The following is a 23,442-nucleotide window of genomic DNA, read 5'->3' on the forward strand; positions in this document are numbered from 1 at the left end:
CTCTTTTTGTTTTCTGGTGGTTATATTTCAACATCAGCATATTTTCTTGGCAGCATATAAAAAAAGAAAGGAAACAATGACTACATCGAAATATCAGTCTCTCTAAGCCATCTCTGTACAGTGTAGGTGTGACTGATGAGATGTACCACCTTTTATTCATTCCCTTCTGTATCAAAAGACACATTTTCACGACTTTGTAATTTTTGGACCTGGCCTCTTAGCGCCCCTGCCTTCCAAATAATTACAACTGTTTCAACAATGACCGAGTGAGAGACCAAATTTGGGTCAAAATAAACAAGAATGAGCCTCCCTTTACCTGTCCCAGGTAGAGAAAATAACAAGAAGAGCTAGAAAATAAACTCTGACTGATTTAATGTCCTTTCTGAGAGGTAAAAGTCTCTTTGTACAAGTCCCTTGTGGCCCATCATCAATTAGTGATCTATTATTTGTGTTTTTTTCTTCTTTTTTCATTTTTTAATTGAAGACGAGCTATATGATATATATTCTGTTCTGATATGCCTCAGTGTTGAAAGCTAAATGAGGCTTGCCTCAGAGCAGAGTATATAGTTTATTAAAAACATTAAAGACTGCTGGCATCCATTAAACCTTACTGGCCAATTGTAGAGCACTACAAAGGTATTAGGCTGTCAGTAGAGATGTCAGTATTCGGACTAGTGGAGTGGCGGTGAAAGTAGCCCATCCACCCTTATCTGTCTTGGCAAAAACCAGGGCCACCTCCAGAACAAAAGGTTATGGGATCAAGGCCAGTAACATCATCCCACATCATTGGTGAAAGGGTGAGGTCTACCAGAGATACAGACAAGCGAAAAGTGAGTGTGTCTGGAAGGCTAGTTCCTCTCCTGCACAAATACAGTCTCCTGTGGACACAGCCCTGCCTCCTGCAGCGTGATGTCATAGTCCAAGTGGGCGAGCTTCCTTCTGGGGAAGTTGGTGACGAGTTCGAAGCGTTCGTTAGGATAACCCTTAGACTGGACGTGTCTTACCAGGGCCTTAAAGAGAGAGTATAATTTGGAAGGTAGGGGAAAAAAAGATTTAAAAAAATGTTGCCATGTTTATTAGGCATTATAAACATGTACTACTGTTTATTTTACTTGAATATCAGCGATTTTGGGGTTCACTCACCAAAAGTTTTGCTTTAGAAGACAATGAAATTTGCTCTCTCTGTCCATCAGGGTAGCGGAGCATCAACCTGGCTTTGGGACCTATTAAAAACAAAACAGTTACTAAGATGATGCTGTCAGAACTGAAAAGCCACTATACTTAAAAATGCCAGAACACACTGGTCAAAAAGCATAAAAAACACACATCACATAGATAAACAATGGATTGATCTTTGAATTAACAGCTACGACTGTGTGCGCTTGCATTAAACTTGCATTCTATTTAATGGTCAGCAGAGGGCGACTCCTCCGACTCAGTCCTATAGCAGCCTTGTCACGCTCCGCTTTCACACTATTAAGCTGTCAGTAGAGACGTCAGTATACGGACTAGTGGAGTGGCGGTGAGGGTGGCAACGGGGGAAAATGCTCGGCTTGAGGTTTTATGACAGGACTTTACTAAACAATAGGTGACGTCACAGAAGCTACATTCATTGCTTTTTCTGTCTATGCTCCAGAACTACAACCACTAGAAGGTACCCGCACACAGATATTACACCAGACTGTAATTAGACAAGATGAGTGAAACCACTAACATACTTATCACTTGGGTCCCGCCAAGTAAAAACAACACACAACCACCACATTCTGCAAGGGATGTGACTGTAGAAACCGTCAGAAAATCTAGTGCTTAGCACCAGTCTTCACTGGTCATATATGGTACACATTTTGATAGAAATCTTCACACACACTCCAGCAATAAAACTAATGCTAAATCCAGCCAAAGGGACCAAATAGTACAGTAGGATTAAGGGTCTGTCTACATTCAACTGACTAGGACTGACTTCACGGCCATCATTGATCTAAAAGGAGTCAGTCCAGCAGCACCCACTTATGTGTTGGCATAAGTGGGCTCTTAAGACACCTTAAGGCTTTAATACCCTGAGCACGTTGAAAAAAGCTAATTTTTTGGATCCAAACTTGTGGTGTAACGCAGATGCACACTGAAAGCATTGCAGTTTGCAGAAAATTCGCCTGAAAAAAAAGTGACGTGAAAAAGATGACATTAACATCAAGCGATGATGATGATGGTCCTGATGTTTCTAAACACGAACATCATCAAATTCATCATGAGAAGACAGTAGTAGGGACAATTTCATGGTTTGATCAAGGAGCTGAAGCAGCACCACGACCGCTTCTGTAAATATCTCAGGATGTCAGCGGGACAGTTTGAGCTGTTTTTGAAAGAGTTGGAACCACAACTGAGGAGGAAGAGAAATAATTTCAGAGAGCTGATTGACCCGGAGCAGTGTCTAGCGCTGTGTCTGTGGCTAAACAGCATTATTTTACGATTTCCATATCATTGTATATTCAGTACTGATGCACTTTGAACTACAGTGCAGTAGTCTGTCTGGGCAGATCTGTTTATTTTTCCAAATGTGAACAAAAGTCACAAATTCATGCAGTGAAATAAGTTGACACTGAAGAATAGATGAGCCCTAAAATTAACTTTTAGTGCACAAAATATTCGGAAAGAGTTTGCACGTCCGCAAAGGCCTTTAGACTTTTGTTTTTTTAAAGCAAACTTGCTGCTCACCTTATTATGATTGCATCGAAAACAGACATATAGACACACACACACGCACACTCATGAAACCTAAAATACTTTTCATTTGTCGTACCATTGTCCTCAGGACAGTCCACATCACAGGTTGTGGTGGTGCTGATCTTTGAAGTTCCTGCGCTTTCAGGTAGTGGGGCGCAGTGATTCCCACCAGAGTCTGAATCAGGCTGGGGATGACGAGGCCCGGGAGCCGAGGGCTCCAGGTGGTTCTTTTTGCTCTCCTCTTTCTTGTGACTGTGGTTGTTTTCTTTGTACGGTGATTTTCTGTAGGAAGAAGTGGAGCTATCAGGATGAAGACGCTGCTGGGCTGCAGTGGCTGCAGAGGGGGTCGCAGTGTGTTTGCCGGTCGAACTTTTCTCTTCATGGGGTGCTGGCGTCTCGCTGTCTGAGCCGTCAACAGAGAAAGGCCCTTCGCTGTCAGAGAAAGGCTCTGCATCAGATTCATCGTCTGATCGAGGAGAATCGGGGGGTTCGGGGACATTTGAGGACTCGTAGTGGGTCTCTTGTAGAGAAGCTCGGATTGCTGCCTCCAACTGACTGTCTTCACTGGCATCGATTAAACTTTCCTAAAAGATAAAATAGTGTACAATTGTTTAAAAAAAGTAACAAAGATCTGAGTAAAGCAACACAAAGACTTTAAACAATATGGATGGCTGCGTGACACTGACAACATCAAATATCACAGCACTAAAATATGCTGATACTGATCATAGCATGACATTTATCCAAACCCTGAAGCTCTGATGCAAAATCCTAACAAACATCCCAGATGCCTCTGAAACTGATCAGAGGTGTGACTGAGGAAATTCCAACAGAGCCACAGCAGGAGCGAGGAGCTCTTATTAGAGCAAAAACATAGAGGGAATTAGAGGTGACACATGAGATGAGAGACCCACAGAGCGAGCTCGTTTGGCAGGAGGTGCGTGGCAGGATGGCCCGTCGAGCTGTCCGTGCTCTGCCAGGAAGCCAGTTGCCTGCTCCAGGAACGACGCCACATCCAGCTGGTTCCACTCCACCATTTTTTGACCTGATGTGAACATGGTTTGAACAGAACCGATCACCAAAAGCAGGAAATAATTAAGTATTTAATTATAAGAAAAGAGAGAGAGAGACGCACACATCAGTTTGGATCAACACTGCAGATTTACACAGTTTATTGTGACATAATAGCCAATTGTGTCGCTTTAGTATTGCTTTAATCCCATTTCCTGATATGAACACTGTTATTCAAGCTACTTGAAGACTACTGACATTTAAATTATTTTTCATAACACTATTAATGTCTTACAAAATGATGCATGCAGACATCATCTTCCTGTGCATTTATAATAAAAACTGCTTTTGTAAGCCTCTCAGAGTGAGAGCTGTACTTTAATCTTGCCAGTAAATCACATATTTGTTTGTTTTCTTGATCAGCTGGAAACAACTCAATGGTGTGAGTGTGTTCGTACATCAGCAAACCCTCATCATCAATCAGCCCTCCACAAACACTCACCTGTGCGTGGATCCAGGATCGAAATGTAGGGAAACTTGTTCAGCTTATAGAACTGGATGTATCTTTGTCCCTCTTCACTATCATGATATACCTGCAGAGGGAGAAAATGAACGATAGAATATAAACTGAACTTAAAGTGTGCCCACACTGCATAATGCAAAGACGGGTGGACTGCTTTGGAAAAGTACCTCCCTCCCCAACTCTCCATCATCCACCCATTTTCTTCCACTTATCCAATTCAGAGTTACAGTCAGGCTCGAGCCTATCCCAGGTGGTGTACACCCTGGACAGGTAGCCAGTCTGCCATGGGACTAACACAGAGAGACTGACACACTCACATTCACACCTGCAGCCAATTTAGATTTACCAGTTAACCTAACATCCATGTCTTCTATGGACTGTGTGAGGAATTCAATTAAATTCTTTTCTATTTATATATCGCCAATTCACAGCAACAGTCGTCTGAAGACACTTTATTTTGTAAAGTAAAGATCCTACAGTTATTACAGTATATGACCCCTTATGAGCAAGTGCTTGGTGACAGTAGGAAGAAAAAAACTTCCTTTTAAAAGGAAGAACCCCTGCATTTATGTTTCATTTTAACATGAAAACTTTTCACCAAAAGGCTCAAGCTGGGACCATCTTGAGGCTAACAGCTGCACCACTGTGCTGCTCCTCTCCATAGCCCATTATTTTGAACTTTTACTCTCACTTTAAGCCCTTTAGAGCTAACAGGACCAGAGTTTTCTACTTTTTACTCAGGCACACCCCACTTCAGAAACAGAAAAGCATAGCCTCACTCACCAATACCAACCAACCTTTTACCTCTACGTGGAAAACTGCTTCTTTTTTTTTGTCTTTTGTTGTTTTTTACAGCTCTAAAAATACACTTTCCCATCTAGGGCTGCTCAATTAATCGAATTTTAATCACGATTACGATCTGGGCTTTCAACGATCATTAAAAATAACTGAGCCGATTATTAGCCCCTCCCTCATTTATCCGCGACACCTTAAAGGCCGGTCCGTGAAAATATTGTCGGGCATAAACCGTCCGTGGCGCAAAAAAGGTTGGAGACCGCTGATTAAGAGGACCCGAGGGAAACTCGGAAAGCTAAGCAGAAGTTATTTGGAGAGTGACTGCCGTTGGTTGAAAAGAGAGTTTAAAAAAAAAAAACTTCAGTGGTGTTGCACACTATTTTATATTATTTTTTTAAAGTCATTGTTAACCCTTTAAAGCCGGTCAGAGCAGCACGCTCCGTTTTGCGTAACTATTTTTAAATCCCTGTAGAACCTGAACCGTGTAAGCTAGTGCAATAATTTGTTTTGCATATGAAACCGGAGGAGTTGTACTTACATCTTATGCCATCAGCTTGTCCTCGGTCACGGTTTCGTTCCACATATAGCTTTGCAAAAATTGCATAAAAAGCGCTTGCAGGAACAAAAACATAATATTCCAGAAACACGCTTTGCCGATCCATCAGCTGTTCGTAACACTTCCCACAGTGAAATGATGCACATGCTGTTTTCTTTGCAAATTTGCATCATAGGATTGTTTTTTGTTTTTCCTGCAGTATATAAAAATTGCTGTATCTCCAAAATAAAACTATGAAGACACTCAAAATAAATTTCCTGTGGTGGGAAACTATTTTTTGCAACTTTATTGTATTTAAAGTTTTGAGGGATAAACCTCTTAAATTTCTCCAAGTAGAAATATATGTAAACAAAACAAAAGCAATTTTCAATTTTTTTTGTAGTTTATTGCACTTTTTTGCAATTTATGTAATTACTATGGACTTAATGCATACATATTATTAAAATATGGGCTATAACAGCTGTATTGATGTATAGCAACTTGAAATGCTCCCACAAATGGCACTACAGCATGTAAAAAAAAAAAAAAAAGCTCTGGTGGACTTGGTTCTATAGTAGGTCTTAAAGGGTTAAATAAATATCGTCAAATAATCGTGATCTCAATTTCAGTGAAAATAATCGTGATTATCATTTTTGCCATAATCGAGCAGCCCTATTCCCATCTTTGCTCAATGATGGCTAATTCACCTGATGGCAAATTTAAACACCTTTGATCATTGAGTACTGCATTTTCTAAAGACTATAATCCACATCTTACAATATGACATGCCAGCAGTTGTCTCGCCCCACCCACGAACGAGCCAGTCGTTTGCCATCTGCTATAAGCAGCATGTGACTGCAGTGACACCTACACACAGCAGACATGCATGATGGTCTCAACTGCTCGGAAGCAGGCACATCTGTTCGTTATTGTAGTGAACATGTAGGCTTGATGTACTTTTTGGCTTGGCTTGCTGTATTCATTGCAAGAATTAGGGTGGTATTTAAGTGCTCTGGTAGCATAAACCAGAGGTGTTGATTGTGGCACTGCTACACACTGAGCTGCAATTGAAGTTATACCATTGTTAAATTTTGTCCATACATGGGAAAAATATAACGTGCATCATAGAAGTATATCCTACAGGTTTAAAAAAGCATTTTATACCCTGTGTAGAACAAAAAACCCAAACTTTATAAATGCATGTCTTTGGTCTGTAGGAGCAAGTACCCAGAGGAAACCCGCACACACAAGGAGAACATACAAACTCCATGCAGAAAGGCCTGAGCTACCCAGTGGATTCAAAAGCAGGACCTTCTTGCTGTGAGATGATGGTGCTAACACCTAACTACCAAATTGTAGATGGATGGATGGACTAAATAAATTCCCTCACGAATAACGCCATGCATCACAGAAAACACCACACTGCGCTCTTAAAACCTCATACCTGCCAGAATATGAAGTGTTCTCTGATGATGGTCTTCACTGAATCATTACTCCACACATCTCTGTTCAGACACTGGCAGGCAAAGTCCTGAACATTTTGAATGTTGATCATTAGCCATTTGTTTTCCATCTGTCCGCAGTCTTTAGCCTATAAACGTAAAGAAAGACATATGGAATTAGAGGGAATTCACGATTTACAAAGACAAATATACTTTATGATGGAAATCATTAAGTCTGCAAGTTTTGATTTAAACGCAAAACATATCTTTTGCTTGGTGGAGAACAAATAATAAAATTAACTAAGAAAAAAGATTATTTACAATGAACTGAAACCTTAATTTCAACTGGAAATAGTTCAAAGACTACAAATCAAATGCTGAAAGCGAAAAATTCTGTTCTTCATTCTTGTGTGTGTCGTTATGTGTAATTCTGTGTGTACATGAAATTTTTATTGAATTTTTTTGTATGAATTCTGATGAAAAAAAATTAGGGGTGGGGTCGTGTTAACAATCCATTAAAAGACTTAGTGACTGTGACTCTGAATATTGTGGTAAATACTGTCAACATATAGAAAAGTTTATAAAGTTTTAAAATATGTCACATTTGACCTCTGACCTCTCCTTCAAGGTCAATAGAATGATCTGAAGGTCAAAGTGATAATAATTCTATATAGAGATATTTAAAACTATGGGGGTGTCCAAATTCATGGGGTGCACCCTCCTGAGGCCGCATTTGTAGGCCAATTGCGTCACAGCGACGTGACGAAGGCTGTCCAAATTCGTAGACTCCTCCGAATTTAGCCGACAAATGTGTCCTCCTTCTCTTCGAATTTGAAGGATGGGTTGGGTGTATCCATCGTCGCCCACAATATACCAGAATTCATAGCGCGGCCCAGCCAATTCCAGTTTTCAACAATGGCGGCCACTACTAAGTTTTTAATATTGTTCTTATTACTCTTTCTGGGTCACAAAACAAACTTTTAACATATTTTCAGGGGAGAATGTAGCTGTGTAAACTTCAAATATCTGCTCGCTTTATCAAGATATCACATATTTGCAAAAGTTGTCTGACGTGTTTGGAGACGTCTGTTATCCACCAGCTCGATAGCTAACTGGGAGCTAAGCCGCTAGGTCACTAGAGCCGCCGAGAACGGCAAACTCCCGGCACATCATTTTCAGAACACCACGGTCTTTCGCTACTCAGGTTAAAAATAATATAATATACTTAGATAACCTAAAAATGTTATTGTTTGGCTTTTTTCGGTGTTTTATTTGTTCATGAGTAAATCGGTTTGGCTGAAATTAAAGTTATTAGATTAGGTAAAATAAAACTTTATTAATTCCCTGGGTGGGTTCCTACTTGGTTTTCACACAGCTGAATAAACGTCAAACAGAAAACTGATTAAACAGACGTGTGAGATGGTCGAGAATTTACACCAGTGTCCTGTTATATTTTAGATAGCAAGGAGCAGACAGCTGAGTTAATTAGACTCCACCGAGACAGCGGTGTCGCAAATCTGAAGGCTAGACCGTCCAATTTCACAGCCGTTTACTTCCGGCCTACCCGACCTTCTGAGGACCCGGCCCATGTAGACTGCGAATGCCAGGTCCTCAGGAGGATGCAGCCCATGAATTTGGACACGACCTAGGTTTCTTACTGGTATATTTACAATGTAAAAAAAATAAAGGCAATGATCTTTTGGGATTCTCAACATCACATTACTTTGACCTCTGACCTCTTCTCCAAGGTCAAATAAAGTCGAACTTTTATCAAATCTAATTTTTCTTTGCAACTATGCTAAAAATTCTACTGTCTTTGTTTATATCGGCCTACATTTAGGAAATGATACTGGTACATATTCTAAATAATTATAAATATCTATTTTTGGCACCAACTCCCTAAGTCCCCTTAATGGTGGCATATTTTGGCCTAAAACCTGTATATATATCATCCAGCATTTCCCAGTGTTTCTTTAGGTGGGGGTCATGCTGTTTTGAAGTAACTGCCCATTCAAAGCAGTCAAACTAGTGAGAAAAACATAGTGTGTCCTTTCCAGAAGATGAGAAAATTTCTGATTTTAAGCATTTGATGTTTCTTCCACTACAAACAGTCAAATTGGTGTTATGCCAAATCATTGCAATCTGCTTTTACACAAATTTTAGTCCTCCCAACTTTTTTGGGAACAGGTTTTTGCATTAGCGGTGTGCGATCACAAGCAAGGAAGCATGACATTGCAGGTTTTCACCATCTACCTACTCAGTCATCATCTAAAATTTGGCTGAAAGTTCACACAGGCTGAATAAAGGTGTGGGGTACAGTGTCCTGTGAGTGACTCCTCACCGTCTCAAAGCTGCCTTTGTGCATGAGCTCAATGGGAGGACGGAAAAGGTCTGCCAGGGTGCTCAGTTTCTTATCCACTGTTCCACCGTTACGCAGCTCCTGTTCCTGGCGGACTAGGAACAGAAAAACATTCATTCACTCATTACTGGAAGTTAAGATGCCACAACAGAAATATGAGACAGACTTTTAATGGTGATTGTTAGGAAACAGCACTACCACATTTTATTTGCTTTAACTTGTACATTTTGGAAAATACTCACTTGTTTCCGTCTGAAAGTCTCGGAAACCATCAAATATTGATCGAGCAGGTCTTCTTCGCTTTGGCACTGAATATATGTAATAAAAAAATAAATAAGTAAACAAATAAAAAAAATCATCATCATCTTTACAGACAGCTGGCAGTCTACATGAAGATTTCTTTGCCTTAAGCAGGACTGACAAATAAAAGCAACAACATACCTCCAAAAAGGGGTTCTGGTTCCACCAATATGTCCTGCTTCTGAGGAATTGGAGCCCGCACTTCACTGAGGAAGGCATGAAGGCAACATATACAGAGTTATTTATGTAGACAAGCAATCAGCTGTAAAAGATCTGTAATCATATTACAAACAATCAACATTTAGTATGATAAGGAAGCAATGAAACGAATGCTATTTTTCGTCTCATGTCAGCTTGTGGTAAACACAGATTCTAAGCTTGGATAAACAATCAGCAGAAAATTTGAGAAGTTTCCATTTTTGAAATAAAACATGACCAAAACAGACAAACTAACTCTGTGGGTTTTGTTTTACTTTTGTCTGACCTAGGCTTGTGGAGAAAAGTCACAGCTTACTCTGTAGAGGGCGCTCTGCTGCTTGACGCTGCAGAACTGGAGCTGGTGCTGGGCTCCTCTGCAATCCCGCCTCCATCTAGGAACATGGTCACTGCCATCTCCAGGTTGTTGTTGCATGCTTCCAGCATATGTTTTCCTACGCTCTCTGTGGCCCCTGGAAGAGAGTTAGATATGTAGGCACTAACCATGAGCACAATGCGTTCACAAATGTTTACAGATTAACAAATAACATTGAGAATTTCATAGTGGCACATTGTATTTCAGAGCCAAATATCAGCTGACCGATATTTTCAACCAGCAGCTATAAGGTATTTGCTAATATATCCGTATTGGAAATCTCATAGATGCTGATAAATAAAAATGAATAAAGTCAAAATGAACAAAATGCACTTCCACCGTGTTATGAGTGTTGATGTTGCATAGTTTTCCCACTAGAGGGCACTCTGCTTTTTTTCTGATGGCAACTTAATTTTGAATCACCGCAAACAACAACCTGCTAATCTAAGCAGAGATGGGCAGAGTACAAGGAGCAATCTACCACTTCTCATGACAATAAAAGTTTATTTTTAAAATGCATCGTCATATTATCTTAGCCCCCATCTTAGTGGCTGGGGTCTTTCTGTGTGGAGTTTGCATGTTCTCCCCGTGTTTGTGTGGGTTCCCGCCGGGTACTCTGGCTTCCTCCAACCGTTCAAAGACATGCAGCTTGTGGGGATAGGTTAATTGGATAATCCCAATTGCCACTAGCTGTGAATGTGCGAGTGAGTGTGAGTGCGAATGGTTGTCTGTCCCTGTGTGTTAGGCCTGCGACAGACTGGTGACCTGTCCAGGGTGTACCCCGCCTCTCGCCCTATGACAGCTGGGATAGGCTCCAGCGCCCCCCGTGACCCTGAAAAGGATAAGCGGAAGCGAATGGGTGGATGGATATTATCTTAGTAGGGAATCATAAATAACCACACATCACAAATATTTTTTTGTTTTGACTGCCTAAACAAAACAAAATATTGGCTGAAAATCAAATATTGGTATCTGTGCTAAAAAAAAACAAACAACTTTATTGGCCAGGTCCTAATTACATTAGTGTGATAAAACATTAAAAAAAAAAATTTTTTTTCTATAAAAGACTGTCAAGCAAACCAACACTGTCACTAAAAACTGCATTAATGTTGCCATAAGTCTGCTTTTGGTCTGCGAATAATTGGGGTCAAGTTGTTAACTAAATGCAGTCTATTTTGGTTAATGCAGCAATTACCTGTGACAATTTGTTGAAAATCACATATCTGTTGCTGTGTATATACACAGAAATGAACATTTAACAGTTACACTCAGCAACCTTCCTGTTCATAATTCAACTTTAATTGAATTTATTAATATATCACAAAAACAGTTGCCTCAAAGTGCTTCATACTGTAAGATAGACCCTACAACAATGCATACAGAGAAAAACCCAACAATCATATGACACCCTATGAGCAAGCACTTTGGCGACAGTGGGAAAGAAAAACTCCCTTTTAACAGGAAGAAACCTCCAGCAGAACCAGGCGGCCATCTGCTGCAACCAGTTGGGGTGAGAAATATTACCAGAATACAACCAGTGATCAGCCAGTTCAGTCCTCCTCGAGCTGTGCTGACGACTCATTCAGACCGATGGCAACATGTTAGCAATCGGTCTACGAGAATAAATTAGACGCAATTATTCATAAACTTCCAACAATCTCTCTGAAGCTGACTGCAGTCAGTCCAGGTGAGACTGTTACTGTTTGCAAAAAAGTTACCACCTATCAGGCAACCCGTGCAATCACCAATGCCATAAACATTTAGTTAGCACAAGTTGTGGTCACAGATTAGAAAAATATGAAATACAGCCATTATTTTTATATACAAGGAAGCCGCTGTCCTATTTTTACTCATTTGAGTTAGCCATTAGCTGTGAATTAGGTAGTTGCTTTGTCAAGCTAAGTGTCACCAGTGTTAGATAGTTTTTCAGTTCAGTTGATTTAGTTTAATTTTGCTTGGCTAATGTTATCTCGGGATGATGGTGCATTAGATCAGCCCCCTTGTTTGCAGTATTCCCAGGGTATTTAAACTTGTTTAATACAATATCAATATTTAGCGTCCCTGTATTCACACAACATCACTACACAAAATATCATCATACTTCGCTCTATCAATTTTTCCTTAATCCCTACTTGCTATATTACAATGCTCATGTTTTTCTGAGAGTGGTATATCACAGTCTAGGTATCCATCTTCTACTTGTGAGGTCACATAAGGCTAGAGCCTATCCCAAGTTTCATAGAAAGGCAGGGCACACTGGACATGTTCCCAGTCCATCACATTCACACCTAGAGCTAATTTAGTATCACCATTAAACAAGCATGTCTTTGAACTATTAGAGGAAGCTGGAGTACCAAGGATGGATTCCAAAGCGGTACTAACCAATGCACCAAGGTGTCACCAGCATCACATCAAACTCGTGACAGTGAACCTTTTGTCCGCTTTTTTTTTCTATTACACTGGATCAAGTCTTTTTTCTGCTTTATGCAAACCTCACCAATAATTTCACAACACTGTCAGCAGTATGAATAAAATCATATAACTGGGTGAAAGCAAAGCACAGAGGGTGGCAAACAGCAACACTGACCTCATTAAAAATTCTTAAATGTTCAAACTTCTGTCATATGCTATAACTGTTCCACATAAGGCCCAAAGTAAAGTTATAACCAGCTCACTAAACATTATGAGTACATACACACGTGTTTTATTCACTCAAGGGATTAAATGCCATTTATTATCATGTGACAACATAGTCTAGTAGTACTTGGTAACCTTGGAATATCTTAGTATTTGATTACTTGTTTTTCGTATATGTGGTCACAGAAGCAACCACATGTCACTTTGACAATGGACACATTTATTTTACCTTTTATATTTATTTTGATTTTAAATGGGAAAAAATGCTTTACTTGTTTTACTGAGTTTCCCCAACTTTTAGGACAAACAAAGCACATCTTAAACTAACGCTTTATCACTATAGTGAAATGAGTTAACGCCAAACAACCGCATGACAGTTCAGTTTCAGTTCAGAAAAGGTTTAGTGGGCGGAAATGCTCCGCATATACAACGCGATGTTTGGTAAATAAACGGAAATGTGCGAAAAAACCTGAACAATGCAAAAAGCCTTAATGACACACATGGCGGCAGTCCACAACGTCGTGACAGTGATTTGGACACTCCACATCTGAATGAACCTGATTTATAAACGGAGTGCCGCGGGGCGACGATGAAATTCTGGTCTGCACTGCGCATGTCCGTATAAAGTAGCAGCCCCTTAACAGAGTCTCCCTCTTCTTTGCCGCTTAATAACTTAAAAAACACCGTCCACTGTGTCAAAGTGCTGATAAACTATAGATAATGTCTGCGATGACACTCGGAGTCCTCAGGTTGTGACCAATAAATAGTGTCTGGGGCCACAGTCAGAGGCATAGTGACAGCAACAACATGAAGTCTGGCTGGTGGTGATGAAGAAGGGAAATGTTGAACAGCCGACCTCCATTCCACATTATCGAGCAACACGCCACGCAAAAAAAGAGCATACAAACCGCTCTAGGTTAGCGAGATTGTGTCTTTAACGAGCACTAATAAGAAAAACAGACATTTTTAAGTGATGATTAAAAATAAGTTTCAAAGCTGGCGGCTTTAAGGTTCATTTTCCGAGTCTTTCACTTGAGTTTAGCTGATAACTGCCTGTGCTTTTTCCCCTCTGCAAACCACTGGCAGCGCAGGAGCAAGAGCAACACTTAACGCCCGTTTTCTCATCTGCGCACGGATTTCAAGATTTACCCGGCGAGGGAAGTGTTCCTATATGAGCACAAAAATCCACTGAGTGAAATAAACGCTAATTAAAATGTTATTTTTACCTGTTATTGCTGTGAATTGTTGTATTAACCCGTTCACCCCCGGAGCTGAGGTATCTCCGAGCGCCGCCATCTTACCGCCACAAACAACAACATAGATGAGGCGCATGCGCAAAGTCGTAATTTTTCCCCTGCCCGGCGCGACGCGGACCCCATGCGTAACAATAGTGCTGCATTCTGGGTCATGTAGTTTTAATGATCTAAAGTCAATTACCGTTGATGGCTTATTATGTAAAAAATACGTGTTGGAATTTTATACAGTTTTTTTTACATTATATTATATTATATTATATTATATTATATTATATTATATTATATTATATTATATTATATTATATTATATTATATTATATGCCCTTTTACATTAGTAATAAAAGTTAATAAAATTTATCTTTATTTTCCTGCTGTTTTGCTAAAAATATAAACTTTTCTTTAATTCATATTCAGAAACTGAGTTACATTTTCTGTGCTGTAGACACAGAGTTATTCATATGATAATGTTGTGTGTAGACGGCTATATTTCATAATTCATAATTTACCTGGTCATAATTCAGTAAACATATCTACACTCATCTACACTCACCAGTCACTTCATTATGTACACCTGTTCAACTGCTTGTCAATGCAAATACCAAAATCAGCCAATAGCAGTACCATAGCAGCAACTCAGCATATTTAGACATGTAGACAAAGTCAAGATTACCTGCTGAAGATTAAACCAGCCATCAGAATGGGGAAGAAATGGGATAGTTGTTGGTGCTAGACAGGCCGGTCTGAATATTTAAGAAGGTGCTGATCTGCTAGGATTTTCCTACATAACCATCTCTAGGGTTAATAAACAATACGTCAAACCTTAAAGCAGATGAGCCACAGCAGCAGAAGACCACACCGGGTGCCACTACTGTCAGATAAGAGTTCGTACGGGCAAATTGAACAATAGAAGACTAGAGCTTAGATCACCTCATATTGGTTTCTTGAATATGACAATAAATTCACTCTGTTCAAACTGCGTACACAGTCACCAAATCTCAATCCAATAGAGCACCTTTGAAATGTGGTGGAAGTAGAGATTTACATCATGGATGTGCAGGTGACAAATCCGCAGCAACTGTGTGATGCTGTCATGTCAATATGGACCAAAATTTCTAAAGGATGTTTTGAGCATCATGTTGAATCTGAATCACAAATAACTAAGGCAGATCTGAAAGAAAACAGGGAACTAACAAGGTGTATCTTAAGGTGTAACTAATGAAATGGCAGGTGAGTGTATCTAGATTTTCAAGGAATTAAGTTTGTTTAAAGTCAAAGTCCATTAACTTTAACTTAAAAGAAATTCATTATGCTTTTCCTTATTGTCAGATACATACATAATGCATGCAAAAAGACAAATACTGCTAATAACCATGGCCAACGTTTCGTATGCAAAAGCAGTCCCTATGAGGCCAGACTTTGTGCTCCCCATCACACCCTTTATATATTTTCCTGTTCTTGAGTCTCTATGATGACTCACGATTGATGTCCCCTAAAATGTGAGCATAGCAAGCCCCACCCACCTGTGATTTAAACCGTCTGTTTGCTGGGGGCAGCCAATAGGACGAGTTCTAATACACAGGAGACCCAAAGTTTGGCTTAAATGGCCATGCAGCTAAAACAGCTTGTTTCAGACAGATGATGAGCTGCGGGGTTTCATAGTGTGTTGTTATTGTTTTGGCTGTTAATGTAGCAAATCTAATTTATTAAGCAGCTGTCATAATAAAGGATCCTTTAATACCCAGGTACATAATCATTTGACGGTGAATCAAGTTTCACACTGTGCTTTATGAGACTCTTTATCTTTGAAATTAAAACTAAACAAACCCGCTTCTTAAGTAGTGTCATTTTATTGTTATTTGCTTCATACATTCAGTTTGAAAACGGCATCAACCAAGCCCAAAACCTGAAGACTCAGTCCTAACAACAAGGAGCAAACAGCAATCTGAACAGCTGCTCCCTCAGTGACCAGTCAGAGTCATGTCATCTTAAGTATCTTGCACAAATCTGTTGTGCTGCCGGGTGAAAACAAAACAAGAGGAAAAAGAATGTCACTTTACAAAGGGAAGGTGATGGTGGAACTGACTTTCTACATCATGGCATGTCCAAACTCTATTTACAAATACACAACGTGATACTTTCAACCCCACTGGCCAGTTTCAGTCAAGCTGAATATAAAAATAACATTACATTCATTTCAATTAAGCAAGAACGTCAGTGCTGATAGTCTGATAATTGTTCTACTGTTAATTTATGCTCACGATCACAAGCAACTGGATTTAAAAAGGCTGTGATCATAAGCATAATAAACAGCTGTTCTACGATAGAAACCAACATTTCAGCGTGGGTTTTAGGCTACAGTGGGAGATTTAAATGCCAACTCAGGGTACTTTTAACGATTCAAAGGTTTCCAATGAATCCAAATAAAATCAGGTTATAATTATGAGTGCAAAGGGAGCACTTTGTTTAGCACTTCTCATTTAATGCACATAAATTTGATGCTTCTCTACTGTAATCATGTGTGAACTTAAAAGCCCTGAGGTGGGGAGTTCATATTTCATATAAAAGATGCATCGCATTTTAATTGTACCAGGGATAAAACCAAGTGCACTCAAGCATATACAGGAGTACTATATACAGGAGACCCAAAGAGTAATCTATTAACTTTGGTTCCAGGCAGACATTGTATTTTTTGATCTGAGAAAATCCTGTATTAAATGTTGTCAATAAATACACAGAAATTCTTTTTTTTTTGGAAGCCATCCTAAATGCCAAATGAATCAATGCAGTGTCTTCACACATCTGCTGAATGTAGTTTAGTAGTTTATAAAGACTGTCTGTACCAGCAGCATTAATAGTCTATCTTACATTAGTTATCATGAGATCAAACCAGCCAGTAGAATGTAAATGAAGGAAAAATCTACATTTAGATTTTATCGGTTCAAATAAACTTTATGAGCATTTTTTTTAGCCAAAGAAATCACCAAGCTTTAATCTATGAAGTATTACAGCCACATTATGAAAAAAATATTATCAATCATTTTGAGAAAAACAGTCAAAATGTGGAGGTTACAGTTGTTTCCAGACAAACTATCATGGTTTTTATACCCCCTGCGTTAGTAAAATCGAGTAACAAGGAAGGAAATGATTTCTTTTAAGGACGTTGAAAAGTTTATACAGAAACACACAAACTCAGAAGAGCTGATTTGTACAACACGAAATGACCGGCAGTGGACAGATGTGAGGTTACCAGTGGTTACACTCTCGTCCAATAAAGAGGATGTATGTTTGATCACAATTTGTTTCACTAACTCATGTAAACAAGGCATTTTTTAGAGGGTAGTGCAACCGTGGCAGTTGGTCTCAAAACAACAACGGTAATCTCCACATTTCGCCTTTAATCTCGAAATGTCATCTTTATTCTCAAAATGAGCAACAACGTTTTTGTTTTTTCTCAATGTGGCCCTAATACGCTGTCATAGTAATCAGTGATGCATTCAAGGCTAAAAAAATAAAAATAAACTAAAAAAGTGACGGCACCACCGATTACAAAACCATCATTGTGGACACATTAATTGTTCTTACATTCTCATGAGTTTTATTTTACTGCAGAGGTCACTCTTGTTAATCAGCAAATGGATCTATAAGCTGTAAAATCTCTGAACAAGGAACAGACAAGGCTGCTGGACATCAAAAAATAAAAATAAAAATCCCCCTTCTGTCAGTAATAGAACCAGTTTATTAAAATGGTAAATCAAGCCGTAAAGGATCCGCTTTCCTTAAAAAGGACTGATGAAACTGCACCTTTACTGCGCTGCTCTGAGTCAGCATGATGTCATTATGGCACAGTGAGCTTCATTTTAGAGGCTTCTCAAACTGTCACAGTTGGTATTAAGTGTGGAACGGTTTTGAGGCCGAATGCAATGGTGAGCTATATCCCAAGGTTTAACATAAGCAGCTTCTATTATGTTATAGACGTTCCCTTTAATGCTGAATTGTTCTTTTACTTAATGTCTCAACAACCCCCCCACCCCCCCCCAAAAAAACCCCAGCCTTTCTCCGCCCAAATGAAAGAAGTAAACTCACAAAATCCCTTAAATATACAACAATGCCTCCAATGTTAAGAATTCCTCTGCTATAATAACAGTGAAACTTCAATAGTGTGATAAATAAGACTGATTTCATAATTTCCTCCACTTCATGAATGAAAACGGCACATCCCAAATGCAAAACAACACAAGGGGGGAAAAGGGTGCAGAGGAAAAAAAATGTGGAAATGAGTGTATGGTAGTTTTTCATTTTCACAGGTCCACCTTAATAAATAAAAGCTTCCACACAAAAGTACAGATTCAAGGTTTGAATGAGTGCATACATGCATACATGTATGTTGAGTGAGCAGTGGGTGTGCTATATGTTGGAATGTGTGACGCAGCTATATAATCGAGTGAGGCCAATGTGATTCCAAAGGTTGTTGTTTGTGTAGGCAGGACAGGCAGGGAGGTGAGGGAGAACACTGTGAAGCTGGCAGGTAAATCGTACGCTGCAGCTTAGAAGCGGATAAAGGTGGCGTCGATCTGGCGTACGCTGGGCAGCGCCAGCATGATCTTTCGCCGGTACTGTGGATCCTTCTGTAGAGGGTTTCTTTCAAGGTAGACTGTCTCCAGAGAAGTGGCGTTCTTCAACTCATCAAGGTCAGACCAGTTATCTATCTGATTATCGTTCATCTGAGGAGATATTACAAAACAACAAGAGCAGTGAGGGTGCACCATCAGTTTAACTCATAACAATATAAGAACTACACTTTGAAACTTTTTGTACTGACCCACTGTTTAAAGAGCAACACACTGAACGTAGCAACAAAAATTGACTTTTAAGAAAGTTTCATTTTAAATGTGCTGCTCAACAAAAAAATTATGCGATACAAATACACGAGTACTTCAACTAATTATGTCTTACTTTGAATTTTCTGTCATTTATTTTGTCATTTTTGCTCTCTGTCCAACCAGCCCTCTGGATGTCCGCCTTCATTACATCCACCCACCCTGCCTCCACGCTCTTCTTCACCTCTCTGCGCACTGTTGTTTTGAATAACTGACCCAGGGGAATTAAACCCATCCACCTTCACTGCCTCTACTCCTTGCATCTTCACTTTTCTACCCATCTCCCAGGTGTCTCATTCCTCTTTTCTCCAGCGCATACCTCCACCTCAGCAGGATCTCTTCTATCGGTTCTCTACCCACAATGTCAACATTTTTATTAACAAGCAAAGGTGTAATTAATTATTTGATGATGGTTGTCTTTTAATGCATGCCGACGTTAAATTTTGTTAATGTTCTAAGAAACTTTTCTTCTTCTGTCAAACTGTCAGCAGTGAAAAATGGGCTGTCTGTACTGAGGCTGTACATTAAATAACATGTCAAACAAACTATTTGTACCCAGAACTCCTGCAGCTCCGTCAGGTGGCTGATGTTTTCTATTTTCTTTACTCGATTGGCTGCGATGTCGAGGGTGGTGAGTTTTTTCTGTTCGGAAAAACAAACATTGCTGTTACATGTTTGCACAATTCAACAGTATGGAACCCCATTTTCTTTTATGTGTCTTGGAAATGTGTGCCTTAAAGCTTATAACTCACATTGTTTTCTAACCCCTCAATGATCTCAACGCCGTTGTGGCTCAGATAGAGCTCCTTCAGGTTGATGAGGTTCTGAAGCCCCTCAATTTTCGTAATCCGGTTGCTCTGCAAGTAAATGCAAACCCAATGATTATTGGTTGCCTGGAGCGTGTGCAACTGTAATCAAGTGATGAATATGCGTGATGATACCTGGATGCTTAAAACAGTCAGGTTGTGTAAAGCGTCCAGATTCTGAAGCCTTGTTATTTTATTAGTGCCAAGAAACAAACTTTGCAAAGATGTAAGTGAATCCAGGTTTTCAATGACCTGTGAACACAACAACATTGAGGCAACACTTTAAAATCACATCACAACTTACATTTTCCAACAAATCTTCATTTATATTTTGCAAACAAAACCCATTATTTACATAAGGAGTTCAAAACAATTTCTCAGTGCAGCACAGTCCCTTCGTATCTCACCCTAATGCGATTGGAGCCGAGCTCCAGCATCTCCAGACCTGTGAGGTGCTCCAGATTCGCAATGCTGCTAATTTTGTTGTGAAGCAGAAAAAGTTTCTTCACCCGAGTCAACTGCTCCAAACCCTCCACCTTCCTCAAAACGTTAAATGACATGTCAAGCTGCCTGTGGGTTGGCAAAACAACAGTCCCTCTCAGAATAAATATACCTTGATATCTTAGACTTTTGTTTAGGCTTACGTAAGAATCACAGTTTTGTCACACTTACTCCAACTCTGTGAGGTTGTGCAGGTTCTCCAGTTTGCGGATCTGATTGTCATAGAAATCTAGTTCTCGCAGGGCACTCAAACTGTCGAGGTTTTCTATCTTTTTTATGAGGTTCTGCCGTAAGGAGAGTGTCTGCGTGAAGAGAGGAGAGGCAAAAATAACAGAGGATACCATCAAGAGCAGAATTAAAGTGCATGTGACAGGTCCTTATTTTAGAGATTAATATTTTTTTTAAAAATGCAGATGAAACCAAAATGCTAATAAAACGCCTCAGACGCCAATGACACTGCTGCCAACAGCATCACCTAAATAATTCTTACTTTAGCCTTCTGTAGCACCTCCAGTCCTTCAATCTTTCCAATACGACAGTGAACAAGATCGACATCCTAGAAAGAAATATAGACACCATAAGAGATCACGCAGTCTATGGTTACTAGCCATTATGGTACAGCACCTGTATACAGATTTACACACAGAAGTTTGTAAATCCCAAAAATCACTGTTAATATGAACTCTAACACTATAATCTTCACTTTCTTAAACTCCAAACAAAACAAGTCATCAGAGATGAAAGGCAAGTTCTTCAAAACTTAAACTGACCTCTTCCTCAGGGTCCAAAGTTATGGTGTCCATGTCAACAGGAGACTCTTCTTTACCTTTAATATGAGCAAGAATGAATGAAATTAAATTAAAGCATCCACTGCAATCACAAACATATTGTCACATAAAGATTTTATCTAAGAAAGTTTTTGTGAGAAAATAACACAAGCAGCATGCCTAATTTGTAAACTAAAACACATTTATTGGCTGGGTAGGAGGTGATGATGACCTACTTGTAGCAGTGGGCTGATTAGGGTCCACATCGCCATTGATGCTCTTCCTCCTGGTTTCATCATCACCAGACTCCTCAGACTCTCCCCTCCGGTCCACTACAGTACGCAAACAGAAGAGAGCCTCAAAACCTCAACAAAGATTCACAGCTTCCGACTGGTTACACACACACATTTGGATGATGCCAAGCCCAGGTTTATCTGGAGCAGCCACCCTCTGTCTCCACTATGACAAGATCGTGATAGTGCACATTTCTGTGCTCTGCAACGCGCTCAAATTGTGGAAAAATGCGTGGAAAAATGTGAAAGCACTACAACGGATTTTATCTATTAGTATTACATGTTGCGGGATGTGTCCCAGCTTTATTTTCATTTTTTTAAATCAGTTTGAACGCGCGTTACCTACTGAACACACACATTGCTAAGCACGTTAGCCAGCTAGGTTGCTGACTGTATCACAGCTAGCAGCTTTTACGAGCTGAATCTGAAACATGTTACATGGACGGGGAAACAAATAAACGTCTATGACTATGGGGTACTCAACATACCCTGAAACGCCGCAGTAGATGGCCTTTATAAAGATAGCATGAACTGACGTTAAATTAATATCGTCAGCTAGCGTCTTGTTATTAGCCTGTTAGCTAGCAAAGCAAGGATGAAGGTTTGGTTAGTCACAAGAGAAAAACATCAAGGAGCGTGCTCAGATGAAAAAAGACTCTTTTATCCAAATTTCCGCCAGGCTACCAAGCTATATCGATCACAACACGGCTGCACCATTGAAAATTTGGCTACTCACCTTCCATTTCTTGAAGCTCTCCAACAGACAGGGAAGCCATGTTTCCTGTAAACACTCCTGACAACCGCGCAGCCAATCCAGTGGAGGCATACACTGACATCAGCCACATGGGGGCGCTGAAGGCCGCTGGAAACGAGCATCAACAAATTATACGGTAAGGTTTATATAACTCAGGACATAAATGTAACACTACTAGTTGACAAGAGAGTACCGTTGTTGAACTTGCATTATTCAGTTTAAAATTTCAAATGCAAGCTGTTTTTATTTCCTCTCTTATTCTGTAACTTATTGGATTTCACACGGTACACCTGAATATAAAACTGTTAGACTGCACAGTGCAGTTTTTTTTCTTTTTTTAAAAATCTGTTCAGCAGATGTTATACATGCAGTTAGAGCTGGACTGGGACAAAACAATTGGGCCTGGCATCAGGTTGGTACAGTTGTTGTAGGGGTAGTTCTTAGATGCCCTGCAGCATGGGACAATTAAAAGCTACACATTTAAAAGCTATTAGCAATGACTCATGATCAGAGCAGCCATTCATTTCATCTGAATCCTTGAATCCTACCTTCCTAATTATGTCCCTTCATCTATTTTCTTACCACGTTAATCTCATCTTCCTCTGTGGCTTCCTCCTTCTCCACAGCTGGTGGTTGCAGCAGCAGCACAGCTGTGACTGTGAGGTCTGGTAGTTGTTACTACTGTTCTGCAGCAGCACGACACCTAACATGTTGGTTAATTTGAGCACTGTAACCCCTTTCAGACTGATAGATGTTATTAGCTTTGTTTGTCAGCTGTTTCTTTAGATTGCAACCAATAACTGTATTAAAGATGTTTTCCTTGAGTTTGACACAGTGTGTTGCTTTTTGAAATCTTATCCTACTTCACTTTGTCTGACAGGGTCTGTCTAAGTATATTCTCAATTCAGCAGGTCTGGCATCAATCAGGCCTCGGTATGTAGTGAAATTGAGCTCACTTTTCAAAAAGAATGTGTTAATTCAGTTACAGTTAATTCATGATTTAATAAGGGTGCAGTTAGTTTCTCACACAGGGCTGGGTAGGCTTGGATAGCATTTTTCCCTTAATAAATGAGATCATTTAAAAACTTAATTTTGTATTTACTCTGGTTATATCTATCTAATATTGAAATTTGTTTTATGATCTTAACTTTTTAAGTGTGACAAATATGCGGAAAAAAAGAGGGGGGAAAAAGAAACAAAGAACGTGAAGAAACATGTCTTTTTAGGGCACTGTATGTCTTTGTAGGTTCTTAGTCATCAGCTCCTGGTAGCCAAGTGCTTGAAATGAAGG

General features: G+C 39.7%; 2 protein-coding genes across 2 annotated transcripts; both read right to left on the reverse strand.

Annotated features, from left to right (window-relative positions):
• Positions 1–3: 3 nt before the first annotated feature.
• On the reverse strand, positions 4–14,265 carry ubxn7 (UBX domain protein 7). Its single transcript, XM_026148572.2, has 11 exons — positions 14,124–14,265; positions 10,204–10,357; positions 9,831–9,895; positions 9,632–9,697; positions 9,372–9,484; positions 7,033–7,179; positions 4,238–4,328; positions 3,639–3,769; positions 2,801–3,308; positions 1,144–1,223; positions 4–1,010 (listed from the first exon to the last, which is right to left on the reverse strand). Exons 1-11 carry the CDS (start codon positions 14,227–14,229, stop codon positions 849–851), a joined length of 1,623 nt encoding a protein of 540 aa, XP_026004357.1. The 5' UTR covers positions 14,230–14,265; the 3' UTR covers positions 4–848.
• Positions 14,266–17,725: 3,460 nt separating this feature from the next.
• On the reverse strand, positions 17,726–22,259 carry ppp1r7 (protein phosphatase 1, regulatory (inhibitor) subunit 7). Its single transcript, XM_026150525.2, has 10 exons — positions 22,134–22,259; positions 21,341–21,436; positions 21,108–21,163; positions 20,828–20,893; positions 20,509–20,639; positions 20,244–20,406; positions 19,972–20,088; positions 19,783–19,887; positions 19,586–19,672; positions 17,726–18,874 (listed from the first exon to the last, which is right to left on the reverse strand). The coding sequence occupies exons 1-10, from the start codon at positions 22,240–22,242 to the stop codon at positions 18,698–18,700; spliced, it is 1,107 nt and encodes a 368-aa protein (XP_026006310.2). The 5' UTR covers positions 22,243–22,259; the 3' UTR covers positions 17,726–18,697.
• Between the last annotated feature and the right edge of the window lie 1,183 nt (positions 22,260–23,442).

The sequence above is a fragment of the Astatotilapia calliptera genome, chromosome 18 (genome assembly GCF_964374335.1).
Source record: "Astatotilapia calliptera chromosome 18, fAstCal68.1, whole genome shotgun sequence".
NCBI lineage: Eukaryota > Metazoa > Chordata > Actinopteri > Cichliformes > Cichlidae > Astatotilapia > Astatotilapia calliptera.

Bases quoted from the DNA above. Each gene is read 5' to 3' on its own strand.
- ubxn7 (XM_026148572.2), bottom strand. From the start codon at position 14,229: ATGCGCCTCATCTATGTTGTTGTTTGTGGCGGTAAGATGGCGGCGCTC. The intron at 1,224-2,800 runs GTACGACAAATG...TGTTTTTAATAG, and splicing joins GGACTGTCCTGAGGACAATG to GTCCCAAAGCCAGGTTGATG. The intron at 1,011-1,143 runs GTGAGTGAACCC...TCTCTCTTTAAG, and splicing joins CTTCTAAAGCAAAACTTTTG to GCCCTGGTAAGACACGTCCA.
- ppp1r7 (XM_026150525.2), bottom strand. From the start codon at position 22,242: ATGTGGCTGATGTCAGTGTATGCCTCCACTGGATTGGCTGCGCGGTTG. The intron at 20,407-20,508 runs GTAAGTGTGACA...GCCAACCCACAG, and splicing joins CACAACCTCACAGAGTTGGA to GCAGCTTGACATGTCATTTA. The intron at 19,888-19,971 runs GTATCATCACGC...ATTTACTTGCAG, and splicing joins TGACTGTTTTAAGCATCCAG to AGCAACCGGATTACGAAAAT.